This window comes from Ictalurus punctatus, chromosome 1 (genome assembly GCF_001660625.3).
Source record: "Ictalurus punctatus breed USDA103 chromosome 1, Coco_2.0, whole genome shotgun sequence".
Lineage (NCBI taxonomy): Eukaryota > Metazoa > Chordata > Actinopteri > Siluriformes > Ictaluridae > Ictalurus > Ictalurus punctatus.
This window is the reverse complement of record NC_030416.2, coordinates 35286568-35301567: the sequence shown is the minus strand read 5'-3', so window position 1 is coordinate 35301567 and position 15000 is coordinate 35286568. Positions and strand designations below refer to the sequence as shown.

The 15000-nt window shown below is 45.3% G+C and overlaps 1 protein-coding gene across 10 annotated transcripts in view; it reads left to right on the top strand.

The window, feature by feature from the left end:
* Positions 1–15000, top strand: part of kmt2ca (lysine (K)-specific methyltransferase 2Ca) — a 202640-nt gene that overhangs the window by 83550 nt on the left and 104090 nt on the right. For all 10 annotated transcript variants that reach the window (XM_053684190.1, XM_017481966.3, XM_017481991.3 and 7 more), the window contains exons 8-10: positions 8802–8964; positions 9117–9288; positions 11707–11821. In XM_053684190.1, coding sequence (XP_053540165.1) covers positions 8802–8964; positions 9117–9288; positions 11707–11821 — 450 coding nt within the window. The remainder of the gene's footprint in view (positions 1–8801; positions 8965–9116; positions 9289–11706; positions 11822–15000) is intronic.

Below are 15000 nucleotides of genomic sequence, written 5' to 3'. Positions count from 1 at the left end.
CTCGTTTTCCCTCTTTGACTTTTTTCCTCTGTCTCGTTTTCCCTCTTTGTATCTCGTTTTTCTCCCTGTGTTTCGTTTTTCTCCCTGTGACTCGTTTTCTGTCTCGTGGTCCCTCTGTGTGTCTCGTTTTTCCCTCTGTGTATCTCGTTTTTCCCTCTGTGTATCTCGTTTTCCCCTCTGTGTATCTCGTGGTCCCCTCTGTGTATCTCGTTTTTCCCTCTGTGTATCTCGTTTTCCCCTCTGTGTATCTCGTGGTCCCCTCTGTGTATCTCGTTTTTCCCTCTGTGTATCTCGTTTTTCCCTCTGTGTATCTCGTTTTTCCCTCTGTGTATCTCGTTTTCCCCTCTGTGTATCTCGTGGTCCCCTCTGTGTATCTCGTTTTTCCCTCTGTGTATCTCGTTTTTCCCTCTGTGTATCTCGTTTTTTCCCTCTGTGTATCTCGTTTTTCCCTCTGTGTATCTCGTTTTTCCCTCTGTGTATCTCGTTTTCCCCTCTGTGTATCTCGTGGTCCCCTCTGTGTATCTCGTTTTTCCCTCTGTGTATCTCGTTTTTCCCTCTGTGTATCTCGTTTTTTCCCTCTGTGTATCTCGTTTTTTCCCTCTGTGTATCTCGTTTTTTCCCTCTGTGTATCTCGTTTTTAACTCTGTGTATCTCGTTTTTCACTCTGTGTATCTCGTTTTTCACTCTGTGTATCTCGTTTTTCACTCTGTGTATCTCGTTTTTCCCTCTGTGTATCTCGTTTTTAACTCTATCTCGTTTTTTCCCTCTGTGTATCTCGTTTTTCCCTCTGTGTATCTCGTTTTTCCCTCTGTGTATCTCGTTTTTCCCTCTGTGTATCTCGTTTTTAACTCTATCTCGTTTTTCCCTCTGTGTATCTCGTGGTCCCCTCTGTGTATCTCGTTTTTCCCTCTGTGTATCTCGTTTTCCCCTCTGTGTATCTCGTGGTCCCCTCTGTGTATCTCGTTTTTCCCTCTGTGTATCTCGTTTTTCCCTCTGTGTATCTCGTTTTTCCCTCTGTGTATCTCGTTTTTAACTCTGTGTATCTCGTTTTTCACTCTGTGTATCTCGTGGTCCCCTCTGTGTATCTCGTTTTTCCCTCTGTGTATCTCGTTTTCCCCTCTGTGTATCTCGTGGTCCCCTCTGTGTATCTCGTTTTTCCCTCTGTGTATCTCGTTTTTCCCTCTGTGTATCTCGTTTTTCCCTCTGTGTATCTCGTTTTTAACTCTGTGTATCTCGTTTTTCACTCTGTGTATCTCGTTTTTCACTCTGTGTATCTCGTTTTTCACTCTGTGTATCTCGTTTTTCCCTCTGTGTATCTCGTTTTTAACTCTATCTCGTTTTTCCCTCTGTGTATCTCGTTTTTCCCTCTGTGTATCTCGTTTTTAACTCTATCTCGTTTTTCCCTCTGTGTATCTCGTTTTTCCCTCTGTGTATCTCGTTTTTCCCTCTGTGTATCTCGTTTTTCCCTCTGTGTATCTCGTTTTTTCCCTCTGTGTATCTCGTTTTTTCCCTCTGTGTATCTCGTTTTTCCCTCTGTGTATCTCGTTTTCCCCTCTGTGTATCTCGTGGTCCCCTCTGTGTATCTCGTTTTTCCCTCTGTGTATCTCGTTTTTCCCTCTGTGTATCTCGTTTTTTCCCTCTGTGTATCTCGTTTTTAACTCTATCTCGTTTTTCCCTCTGTGTATCTCGTTTTTCCCTCTGTGTATCTCGTTTTTAACTCTATCTCGTTTTTCCCTCTGTGTATCTCGTTTTTCCCTCTGTGTATCTCGTTTTTCCCTCTGTGTATCTCGTTTTTCCCTCTGTGTATCTCGTTTTTTCCCTCTGTGTATCTCGTTTTTTCCCTCTGTGTATCTCGTTTTTCCCTCTGTGTATCTCGTTTTCCCCTCTGTGTATCTCGTGGTCCCCTCTGTGTATCTCGTTTTTCCCTCTGTGTATCTCGTTTTTCCCTCTGTGTATCTCGTTTTTTCCCTCTGTGTATCTCGTTTTTTCCCTCTGTGTATCTCGTTTTTTCCCTCTGTGTATCTCGTTTTTCACTCTGTGTATCTCGTTTTTCCCTCTGTGTATCTCGTTTTTAACTCTATCTCGTTTTTTCCCTCTGTGTATCTCGTTTTTCCCTCTGTGTATCTCGTTTTTCCCTCTGTGTATCTCGTTTTTCCCTCTGTGTATCTCGTTTTTAACTCTATCTCGTTTTTCCCTCTGTGTATCTCGTTTTTCCCTCTGTGTATCTCGTTTTTCCCTCTGTGTATCTCGTTTTTCCCTCTGTGTATCTCGTTTTTCCCTCTGTGTATCTCGTTTTTCCCTCTGTGTATCTCGTTTTTAACTCTATCTCGTTTTTCCCTCTGTGTATCTCGTTTTTCCCTCTGTGTATCTCGTTTTTCCCTCTGTGTATCTCGTTTTTCCCTCTGTGACTCGTTTTCCCTTGGTCTCTCATATTCTCCGTGTGTCTCGTTTTCTCTCTCCTTGTCTCATTTTCTCTCCTTCTTGCTCTCTTTGACCCTTGTTCTATCTCATTCTCTTTCTTCTACTCTTTCAGTCTCATTCTCTCACTCTGTCTTGTGCTCTCTCATTCCCTGTCTCCTTCTCTCACTTTTTTTCTGTCACTCCCCCTGCCCTTCTCATTCCCTCGCTTTTTCGTTCTCGTTCAGTCAGGTCTCCTCTGACTTGTTCTCGCTCTGTTGTTCTCACTGTCTCTGGTTCTCCGTTCTCTCTTCCTCTCCGTGTGGCTCATTATCTCTCTTTCTCTCTTTCTGCGATTCTCTCTCAGCCCCCGTCTCCTCGTCTCTCCTTCTTTCTCACACTTTGGATGAGAACTCCTCAGGAACGACGAGTAATACTCTCAGCATCCGGCTGTGTCCCAGTCCCTTAACTAGCGTTCTACGGCACACTGGTTAGTAAGAACTCGACGGCAGTTGCCATGGTTACCGTCGGCATAGCCGATGTGGTTCGATATTAAACACTCGGTCGCTTGCTAGCGTGTTGCTAGTCGGCGGCTATAGAAGAAGGAGCTGTGTGGCGTGGGCTGCGACCTTGACCAGCCTGGAACGTCACCTCGCTACATCATTATTTCTTTTTCTTTTCCCCAGCTCATCCACGCTGAAAGATTTTTCAGTATTTACGCGTCCTCGCTTTCCGCCGCTTCCATTCAGCCTTCCTGATGGACAGATTTCACTGTAAAGCTCCGTGGACGTTTCAATAAAGCACAGTGGTGGTGGATGACCCCTCACCCTGCACTGCCGCATCGGCCTCGGAAAGAGCGTCGGATTCTGACCTTCATCACCACCACCCTGTTCGTCTCGTCGCGCTGGCATTTCACCAACACGTCACCCATGTAGCCCTGTGTGTCTTCTGTCGCCGTGTAGCGACCGATAAGATTCTCCCTTGTGGGCGTGGCTCGCTTGGCTATTTTTACGTTTAGATAAGGAGTGGTATTCGCCACAGTATACACAGTGTTTTGCACAGTTTATACGTTTATACAGCATCGTCTTACTGGCTGCGCAGGGTGACTATATATTACCCATAAACCCCTATTACTCCATATTTATTATATATGCTAGCAATTTCACTGCAGCTACCTCAGCCAGATGTGTGACAGCATTGTTATTGCACAAACAGCTGCACACATCTGCACTTTATTCCAAATATATCCGTACTGCTGCTGCCACCTATCTTTTATATCCCTTATAATTATAGTTCCATTTTTCCTTTTCTTCCTGTGTACAAAAAAAGTCTGCTTTATGGAAATTCTCGTCATTTTTATGTCACAGACAGTCGTATGGTTGTGTGTGTGTGTGTGTGTGTGTGTGTGTGTGCGAGAGAGACCAATGCATTTGAACCAGAATTACATAAGTCATAAGTACAATTTTCTGAGATTATCATACTTTTATGCGTAAATGTTTGGGGAATTTTGAACTGAAGTAGTTTGGGAATTTTGGGCTTCAGTAGCAGTTTGGGAATTTTGGACGGAGTAGCAGTTTGGGAATTTTGGACTGAGTAGCAGTTTGGGAATTTTGGACTGAGCAACAGTTTGGGAATTTTGGACTGAGTAGCAGTTTGGGAATTTTGGACTGAGTAGCAGTTTGGGAATTTTGGACTGGGTAGCAGTTTGGGAATTTTGGACTGGGTAGCAGTTTGGGAATTTTGGACTGAGTAGCAGTTTGGAAATTTTGGACTGGGTAGCAGTTTGGGAATTTTGGACTGAGTAGCAGTTTGGGAATTTTGGACTGAGCAGCAGTTTGGGAATTTTGGACTGAGCAGCAGTTTGGGAATTTTGGGCTTCAGTAGCAGTTTGGGAATTTTGGACTGAGCAGCTGTTTGGGAATTTTGGACTGGGTAGCAGTTTGGGAATTTTGGACTGGGTAGCAGTTTGGGAATTTTGGGCTTCAGTAGCAGTTTGGGAATTTTGGGCTTCAGTAGCAGTTTGGGAATTTTGGGCTTCAGTAGCAGTTTGGGAATTTTGGACTGAGCAGCAGTTTGGGAATTTTGGGCTTCAGTAGCAGTTAAGGAATCTTGGACTTCAGTAGCAGTTTGGGAATTTTGGACTGAGCAACAGTTTGGGAATTTTTGACTTCATTAGCACTTTAGGAATCTTGGACTTCATTAGCAGTTTGGGAATTTTGGACTGAGTAGCAGTTTGGGAATTTTGGACTGAGCAGCAGTTTGGGAATTTTGGACTGAGCAGCAGTTTGGGAATTTTGGACTGAGTAGCAGTTTGGGAATTTTGGACTGAGTAGCAGTTTGGGAATTTTTGACTGAGCAGCAGTTTGGGAATTTTGGACTCGGCTCGCAACGTTATTTAAATTTTAAAAAGATTTTTATTTTTTTTTAATGTCACTGAATTTTTTTTCATTAACTTAGCGCTATCATTTTGTAAATAACATTATACACTTCTAGGCATTTACTTGTTTGTTTTTGTTGATTTATTTTATTTATAATACAAATATTATATCACTTTGTTAGCGAACCTCTATCTTGTGATGCATATCCTGTATCGTGGAAATTTCTTCAGTTATCAGGATATGCTTTTTTGTCTCGTCAACTCCGATCGTAGCAAAACGCAGGAAACGGAGAGACCTCGGCTCCGGGTTTGCACGCGAGCGCTCTTCTATAGGAACTGAACAGGTTAAAGATTTGCCTGAGCATCGGACAGTCCGTGCCTTCGGGTCGGTCCGAGGAATTTACTGGAGATTTGGAGCTCATCGTTTTGTGGTGGAAAGAAAAAGATCTCGACGCATGTGTGGCAAACTTTAACAGGAAATACGCGAGTGTGTTTCTTGGTATCTTGATGATATGAACTCGGTGTTAATTCTCCCCAGCACAATCCTCCAGACTCTCACTCTGGTTTTCATCACTGGAGTGAGTCTGGAAAACCGGACGTGGAATTACCCCCGTGGGATTTTCCTCATTTGTACCACTCTTCCCCGGAGGACGGACGGGGCCAAGTTTAGGGCAAACGTCTTAATTTAGAGAGATGGCTAGCTCTGTGCTTGGAGCAGGACCGCCTTCTCCGTGCTGCTGGACTGTTTGATTTATTGATCGTACGAGCACACAGATGGGAACGGGGGAATCGCTTTTCCTTCGTCCTCCTTCCCCTCTCCGCTGTCTGCTAGAGTGATCAGGACTCGCAGCCTCAGCCTTCCGACTGTCTTGTGCAATAAATATTTTTTCTTACCTACCTACAGGATTTATAAGCGCATTGGCTAATTTGTATGTCAATCACCGCTAATGGTTTGCAGTCAGTCATCAGAAATTAGATCTCTCTCTCTCTCTCTCTCACACACACACACACACACACGAGCGTACGCAGCAGAACGTTCCTGCATCGTAGGCAGCTCTTCTGCAGGATCTAGTAAATAAAAGCTTTCAGGCTTCATGCTGACGTTTTGAGGCTAGAGAGCTTGGCGAAGAGCCGCCATTGGCCCCAGAGGACTCGCCGCGTGGGCGATAATTACTTGATGTTTGGTGTTAAAAGGTATTAAAAAGCCAGAGTGTGTTTACTCTGAAGCTGAATCTGAAATGATTTGGCTTACTGACTTCAGATAAAAATGGAAGCGAGAACAAAGACCGCATACAATGCTGTAGAAGTCTCACTCAGTGCATCACGGGTAAGAGAAGTGACTTTACTGACGACGATGACGACAAAGACAACGATGAAGACGCTGATGATGACGACGATGATGACGAAGACGACGATGATGACGAAGACGACGATGATGACGAAGACGACGATGATGACGATGATGACGATGATGACGGCGACGATGATGATGACGAAGACGACGATGATGACGACGATGATGACGACGGCGACGATGATGACGAAGACGACGATGATGACGATGATGACGAAGACAACGATGATGACGACGGCGACGATGACGACGACGACGACGATGACGAAGACGACGACGATGACGAAGACGACGACGATGACGAAGACGACGATGATGACGAAGACGACGATGATGACGAAGACGACGATGATGACGAAGACGACGATGACGACGATGACGACGATGATGACGACGGCGACGACGATGATGATGACGAAGACGACGATGACGACGATGACGACGATGATGACGACGGCGACGACGACGATGATGATGACGAAGACGACGATGATGATGATGACGACGGCGACGATGATGACGACGACGACGATGATGACGACGGCGACGATGACGAAGACAATGATGATCTGCTAGATGGGTCTGTGGAGTGTGATGACTACACCTCCCACCACCCTTTTTGGGACTTGCCATTGGCTTCACTTGAGTAGCAGTTGAAGATTTAAAATTTTTACTTGAGAAGCAGTATGGGAATTTTGCACTTGACTAACAGTTTGGGAATTCTGCACTTGAGTAGCTGTTCGGGGAATTTTGGAGTCAATTCGGGAAAAATTTTTGCTCAACTTTGATAGCAGTTTGGGAATTTTAGACCCGGTGTAGCAGTTTGGGAATTTTAGACTCACCTTGATGTTGCAGTTTGGGAATTTTGGTCTTGAGAAGAATTCTGGACTTAAATAGCAGTGTGAGAATGTTGGACTTAAGTATCAGTTTGGGAATTTTCGACTCGACTAAAGGCCTGTTCACAGCGGGACATTTTTTCGAAAGCACGTTAAATGGTCCGTTTTTTGACACGTTTTTTGTGTGTTCACACCCACGTGTTAAACATGAGTGAAAGTGCAGATTCACACCCTGACCGTAGATGGCACTTATTGATAAGCAGAAATACCCCGGTACACAAGGTGGCACCGCACGACTTTCCGTTTCTGACACCCGCTCATCAGTGAGACGCAGAAGAGAGCCAGTGTTGACGTCTCTGTGAAGAGCCGTTCACACACTTTTTATGAACTGGCTAACTGAAAATGGATGTTCTGTATGGTAATGTACGGTGTTTGATTTGGCCACGGCAACAAATACTACTTTAAAGCTAAATTCTTAAAGTTCTCATTGTAAACTCTCCTCTCTGTAAATACGGACTGATCTGCGTTCATTCACAGCAGTAGCATTCACGTACTTATGGGAAGACCAGGAGTATCTAATTATTTTATTTGATTTTTTTGGACGGGGGTGGGTATAAGGCAACTACTGTTGTGCCCGGGAATGTTAATGTTCCTGGAAATTGATGAAGTGTTGACTATGAATGGTCTTTTTTTTGTGTGTGTGTGTGTGTGTGTGTGTGTGTGTGTGTGTGTGTGTGTGTGTGTGTGTGGTCAGTATGATAATACAGCGAGGCAGTAATGGGTCACTTTGCTATTTGAATAAGAGGTCAAGAATTCTTATATGCATATATATGCCAGGTGCAACATAAATACAATGGGCCATCAATCAGCGGATTGTCATTAGCGTATTTACAGGGAAGAGACAAAGAAACGAACAGTGCTGTTTAATGTAGAGAACAACGCTGAAAGAATGAAATGAATCACTTAGAATATACGCGTTTGCATTTCAGTGTCTTCACAAACATAGCCACAACATAATGAATGAGTCATGCCATTCTCATCAGTTTCCTTAGTTACGTGCAATTTTATATATATATATATATATATATATATATATATATATATATATATATATATAATATCATATAATATATATGGGAATTTTATACTCAACTTTCATAGCAATTTTGGAGTTGAGTAGAATTTTGGACTGGAGTAGCATTGTGGGAATTTTGGACTCATCTTGGATAGCATTGTGGGAATTTTGGACTCATCTTGGGTAGCAGTGTGGGAATTTTGGACTCATCTTGGGTAGCATTGTGGGAATTTTGGACTGAAGTAGCAGTGTGGGAATTTTGGACTCATCTTGGATAGCAGTGTGGGAATTTTGGACTCATCTTGGGTAGCAGTGTGGGAATTTTGGACTGAAGTAGCAGTGTGGGAATTTTGGACTGAAGTAGCAGTGTGGGAATTTTGGACTGGAGTAGCAGTGTGGGAATTTTGGACTGGAGTAGCAGTGTGGGAATTTTGGACTCATCTTGGGTAGCAGTGTGGGAATTTTGGACTGGAGTAGCAGTGTGGGAATTTTGGACTCATCTTGGGTAGCAGTGTGGGAATTTTGGACTCATCTTGGGTAGCATTGTGGGAATTTTGGACTCATCTTGGGTAGCAGTGTGGGAATTTTGGACTGAAGTAGCAGTGTGGGAATTTTGGACTCATCTTGGGTAGCAGTGTGGGAATTTTGGATTCATCTTGGGTAGCATTGTGGGAATTTTAGACTTTTGTGATTTGACTTTGATTTGACTACTGATTTGTAATTTTATTTGTTTTGTTTTTGTGTGTGTGTGTGTGTGTGTAGTATTGTGCATATTGTAAGCGCCTTGGAGCCTCCATTAAGTGCTGTGAGGAGGGCTGTAGCCGCTCCTACCATTTCCCCTGTGCTGCTGCTGCCGGCACCTTCCAGGACGTCAGGACATACACGCTCCTCTGTCCCGACCACATCCAGCTCGCCCTCGTGCGATGTGAGTCATCCCCTGCTCTCACACACACACACACACACACACACACACCCACACACACGTTCTGTGATGACTGTTACTAGCCTTCCTTTATTATGAAATATCATATACATGTCTAATTTTCTGAAAGATAAATGGTTGCGTTTCTCTCTCAGATAAGGACGATGTGAAGTGCCTGGTGTGTGACAGTCCCGGTGATCTGCATGACCAGCTCTTCTGCACTACGTGTGGTCAACACTACCATGGTGCATGTCTGGAAGTTGTGGTCACGGCGTTAAAGAGGGCGGGCTGGCAGTGTCCCGACTGTAAAGTCTGCCTCACGTGCAGGTGAGCTAGTTCCTGATCCACGGACCGGTACTAAACCAGCGCGTGTTCGATGATCATCTGCCAAAGCTCTGTTATATTCTTGATTCTGACTGTTGATCCGTTTTCTCTGACAGCAGTTCCTGCTGCAGTTTATGTGTTATTGTTTCTATAGTAACTGTAAATGGATAAAAAGTATGAGAGGTCATTTTTGATGAAGTAAGACGTTCTTAACATGGGAAAATAAAACGCTCCGGGATGATCAGATAAAGTGGGACTTTATAATCAGCCGGTCATTTGATCAGATACAAAGAGACATCAGTGGTGTTTCCTCAGTAGTCAGGACAGCGATGATGTAACGCGGTCAGAAATAATGGGCTGCAGGAACGTGTGCTCTAGTGCTTTCAGGCTGGTCGTAGGACCTGGGCTATAAATCCAGGAACCTTTTTAGATCCCGCTTCAGAGATTTTCCGAGCTGTTGAAGTGGAACCTGTCGTGCCGTACAAGAACAAACTGGAAAAAGGGAAGAAAAGCAAGTAATTAAGCTTTAGAAGTTTAATAGCAGAGGCGGTACAGCATGAACAGAAATGTACAAACATTTATGTGATATTTTGAGGTTTTTTTCCCCTCTACAAACAGAAAGGAAAAATTAAGCACAGAAGATTGTGATCTCAAGACGCATCAAGGAAAGGCGTGAAATTACGCCGTGTGTCTGGTTTAATACGATAAATAATGCTAACTTCATAAGCACAACTCTTTACATTTTAGAGTCAACTCGAGTAGCAGGGTGGGAATTTTGGACTCAACTTGGATGGCAGATTAGGAATTTTTGACTTAAGTAGCAGTTTGGGAATTTTGGTTTTAAGTAGCAGTTTGGGAATTTTAGACTCAATTTCAGGAACAGTTTGGGAATTTTAGACTCAACTTGAGTAGCAGTTTGGGAATTTTGGACTCAACTTCAGGAACGGTTTGGGAATTTTGGACTCAACTTCAGGAACAGTTTGGGGAATTTTGGACTCAACTTCAGGAACGGTTTAGGAATTTTGGACTCAACTTCAGGATCAGTTTGGGAATTTTGGACTCAGCTTCAGGAACAGTTTGGTCAATTTTGGACTCAACTTCAGGAACAGTTTGGGGAATTTTTGATTCAGCTTCAGGAACAGTTTGGGAATTTTGGACTCAATTTCAGGAACAGTTTGGGAATTTTGGACTCAGCTTCGGGAATAGTTTTGGGAATTTTGGACTCAACTTCAGGAACGGTTTAGGAATTTTGGACTCAGCTTCAGGAACAGTTTGGGAATTGTGGACTCAACTTCAGGATCAGTTTGGGAATTTTGGACTCAACTTCGGGAACAGTTTGGGGAATTGTGGACTCAACTTCAGGATCAGTTTGGGAATTTTGGACTCAACTTCAGGATCAGTTTGGGAATTGTGGACTTTATTAGCGACTTGACGTCAGCAGCTCAGAGTTTGCTAACAGTTCTGGTTCCTGCAGTTCTTTAGGAACACTTCCACAGGAATTGTGTCATTTTAGATATTTGTGTGATCCTTTAGTTCCTGGTTGGAATTGCACCTAATAAAATGAATAACTGGTCATTTGCTTCTGGAGAGGGATGATTGGAAAAAGACGAGCAAAAAACAACCCCAAATATTCAGTTTATTGTAAAAAACCTTTATTTATTTATTAATTTATTTATTGACCATGGATAACGTGTGCACGTGAGCGAGCGCGGCTGTGCGTGACCGCTTCTGATTGGTTTCTATTTTCAGTCTTGACTCTCGGAGGTTCTCCTCTCCGAGCGGCTTGCCGAGGAGGGCGAGTGAGTAAAACAGACTGGAATGCTCTGAGGAGCTGGAGGAGGCTTTACTCTCTCGCTCTCTCGCTCGCTCGCTCACGCGCTCTCTCCACGGCTGTAAATATCACATGATGTTCCCATTTAATGGATCTGCATCAGGTTGAAAAACACGTTCCTGGATCCCGAACGTGATGAAGGTCCGGTCTCTAGCCGTTCCTCTGTACCCGTCTGAGCTCCTCGGGGTTCTGTCAGTGTTCCGTAAATCTCACGTTTGCAGCCCCTCTGATTTAAATTCATCACCTGGTTTGGACTCGCAGCTGCCAAAGCGCCGTTTCTCACGGAGTGCGTTTAATGACTCGTTCGTTTGGCTTCTTAAGCAACGAACGCCAGCTCCATCAGCCGGAGAGCGTCGTCTGAGGCGCGTAATGAAGCCGTCACGTGGAGTTTGCAGATGGCGGTCCCTGGGTGGAACGGCTTATTCAATTAGACGAACGGCAAATCGCTGCCGCTTGTCATTATTACCAGAGATAATTTATTGGATCGAGCCTCTCCGTTTGAAGCCGGTTGCTGTTTTATAGTTTGTTTGTTTGTTTTTTGAGCACACCGTGGTGTTATGTGACTAACTTTTATTGTCGTTTGGTTTCAGGAATCCTGGGGAGGACAGCAAGATGCTGGTGTGTGACATGTGTGACAAAGGATATCACACGTTCTGCCTGGAGCCTGTAATGGACTCCCTCCCTACCGGTGGCTGGAGGTGTAAGGTAAGGAGTGTGATGAAGACCACCCACACACTGAGAGAGAGAGAGAGAGAGAGAGAGAGAGAGAGCGAGAGAGAGAGCTGTTTTTTTGACCTCAGTGTCTTAGGGTTTGAGATGTTCCTGGTATAATAACCTAGTTCAAATACATCATGGTTTTAATCGATATGTACATAAATGAAATGGAAACGCAGTACCGACCTGCCTTGCGTAAACAACCATAAATGAACGACGTGATCGCATGAGAGCGCTGCCTTTTAACGTCGGCCATTAAAAAAAAAACGAAAAAAAAAACCCGTCAGATCAACGAAGCTCCCTGGAAGCCCCGCCCCCTCCCGTCGTCTCATCTCTCCCACGGTGAGTATTGATCTTTCACGTTGTCGTTATGTTATGAGCTGAGAGAACGAGAGCGGCGTCGGGCGAAGGCAGAGTGCAGTTTTGGCCGGCAACGGCGTGTGCTTTTCTGCGTTTGACCGAAGCTCTGTTTACACTAGTGCGTTTTCGTTTTAAAAATGCATAACCGTTGCTACGGTCACGCCTGTCGTCTACACTACTCGGGCGTTTTCGACCCTCGGAAACGGAGACTTCCGGAGACGCCGTTTTAGCTTGAAAACACCGCGCCGGTGTTTAAGTGTGAACGGACCCAAACAAGGCGTGGCTCCGCCCACATTCGCCCCCCCGATTGAGTCTTCCGGATCATCGCGTATCCGTCCCTGATTCGTCGAGCCCCTACCGTATGACCGTTACGCTACCTCGACCGTATACACGACAACACGGAGACCGGACCGTAAGCTTTGCCGGCTTCGTCGTCGTTCTCATCGGCCGTTGTGCGTGCGCAAGAGGCGAGCTACGATTGGAGCGATCGCCAACAAATCTCACTTCAAGTGCCACATGGAACGCCGGTTTGGACTCGCAACCAGCTTCCTGTTTACACTTGTATGCGCATGTTTTCGGTCGTGTAGCGTGAACGGAGATCGTTTCCGGAACGGCAGCGTGGACGAGGATCGTTTTCTTTTTAAAACCCAAACGCAGTAGCGTAACCAGGACCTGAGTTAGGACCATTGTGCGAGTGGTGTGTTCAGTGCAGTCGCGTCACTGCTCAGGGAAACGGAGGTGCGAGTCCACAGGGGAACGGGTCGTGAAACCCATCCTGCGTTTATGGAGTGTCAACGCTGGGCACACATGGGATGAGACCCGTTGGTTTAAAAGAAAAATAGACGGTAATAGATGGAAGTACATTCGAATCTGCATGGAAGAGTCATCAGAAGGAAGCCTTACCTGTGAGCCGGTCACAGAGGTGAACGGCGAGGTCCTACGTCGTGACGAACCGTTAAACCGTAAACCCTGCTCAGTGGAGGAATCTCACCACGTGACATTTCCCCCAGGTTCTGAAAGTGCGAGAGGAAAAGGAAAAGCACTCACCCTCACTCGCGCTCTCCGGGTGAAACTCTGTTGACCTGAATCCTGCAGCCGAGTTGACCGTGTCTCTTACCTCCTCCTCCTCCTCCTCTCTTCCTCCTCCTCTCTGTTTTTAGCTGTCGGTGGAAAATAGCGTCTGTCTTTTTAGTGCTGTTTCGCAGCCCTCGGGCAGGGCTAGACGAGGAACAGGACGATAGAGAGCAACAGCGTTTGTTTGTGTGTGTGTGTGAGAGAGATATAAAGAGGTCTGAATGTGTGCTGATGTGTGTTGACAGGTCGTACAGGTCGTGTGTGTGTGTGGAGAGTTCATGCTCTCACTGCTCTCAACACCTTTAGTGCTATTTACAGAGCTCTCCCATTGGACCATGCTGCACGGAGGGGGGAAAAAATCCAAGCTCGGGAATATCGGAATTCTGGATAAATTCCTATGAGGGTTTTTCCATTGTGTAACGTTCCCTGAGAAGTAGGGGGAGCTTTCGAGATGCCTAGGACAACGATCCCGATTCGTTATTAATTATGAATGTATTTTTAAAGCTCTAATGTAGAGTTTTATTAGTTAATCTGTATGGTGTTGTGGACTTGGGTAACCCCCGCCCCCCCCCCCCGCCAAGAAAAACGAAAGCGTTCCTAGTTATGACGTGTGTGTGTGTGTATCGACACGGAATCGTCATGCTTTGGGAATCGTTTGGGAATATTCGGATTGTCCGTGTGCTCCACTGGGAATATCGTTCTAACCTTCTGGCCCTTTACGGACAGACGCTGCTGTTCAGTCCTGCATGCCGAGAAGAAATGTTAATAATGTTGGCGCCCTCATTAACGGACAGATCAAAGCCTCTCAGTGGGAGTGTGAGTGTGTGTGAGCGCGTATGTGTGTGTCAGGAAGACTTACAGCCTGGCTCTGGCTCAGGCGGCTGCAGGAAATGGAAATGGAGGGATGTGAGCGGAGGAGGTGTGGAGGGATGCACTCGGGTTGTGTTGATTCCAGGCCGTGATTAGCAGCTGTCAGCCTTTTTTTTTTTTTTTTTTTTTTTGGGGGCTGTAATGAATCTCCTCCCTGTCGGTGCAGGAGAAAACACCCAGAGCTGCCAGAGTAAATTGAGTTATATGTGCTGTTTGCTCACAGACCCACACGTGACGTCTGGGAGAGGAAAATAAGGAGACGTGGAACCTAAGCTTGTTGGCTGTGTCTCTGTCAGTTTCGCTGCTGCTGCTTGAAGAAACAAAAAATTTCATTTATTTTATTTTCTGTTATTTTATTTTGTTTTTCTTTTCTGTTCTTTTTAAAAAAAAAAAAAATTCTTCTTATTATTTTTAATTATTATAATCATTATTTCTTCTTCTTCTTGAGTGTTTTCTGTGGTTTAGGGGCTGAATTGTCGCACGATCAGATGAGAGACTTCGCTAATGCACAGCAAACATGACGACAGCTGTGAGGGGATTTACGATCTGAAGCCTACTTTTGGCTCTGAGTACATTTTACTGTCCAAAGTGAAAAGCTTTAAGTCTGTGTGAACACCGCGCAGGGACGAGCTGCTCAGAGACTCGCCGCTTACGTCACAAATTCTTCTCCTTTTCACATCAGAAGATGTTTTGTAATGGCTGTAATGAAAAGAAGCTCCCGTCACGCGTCCGCCTCCCCGTCCCGTCACGCGTCCGCCTCCCCGTCCCGTCACGCGTCCGCCTCCCCGTCCCGTCACGCGTCCGCCTCCCCGTCCCGTCACGCGTCCGCCTCCCCGTCCCTTTACGCGTCCGCCTCCCCGTCCCGT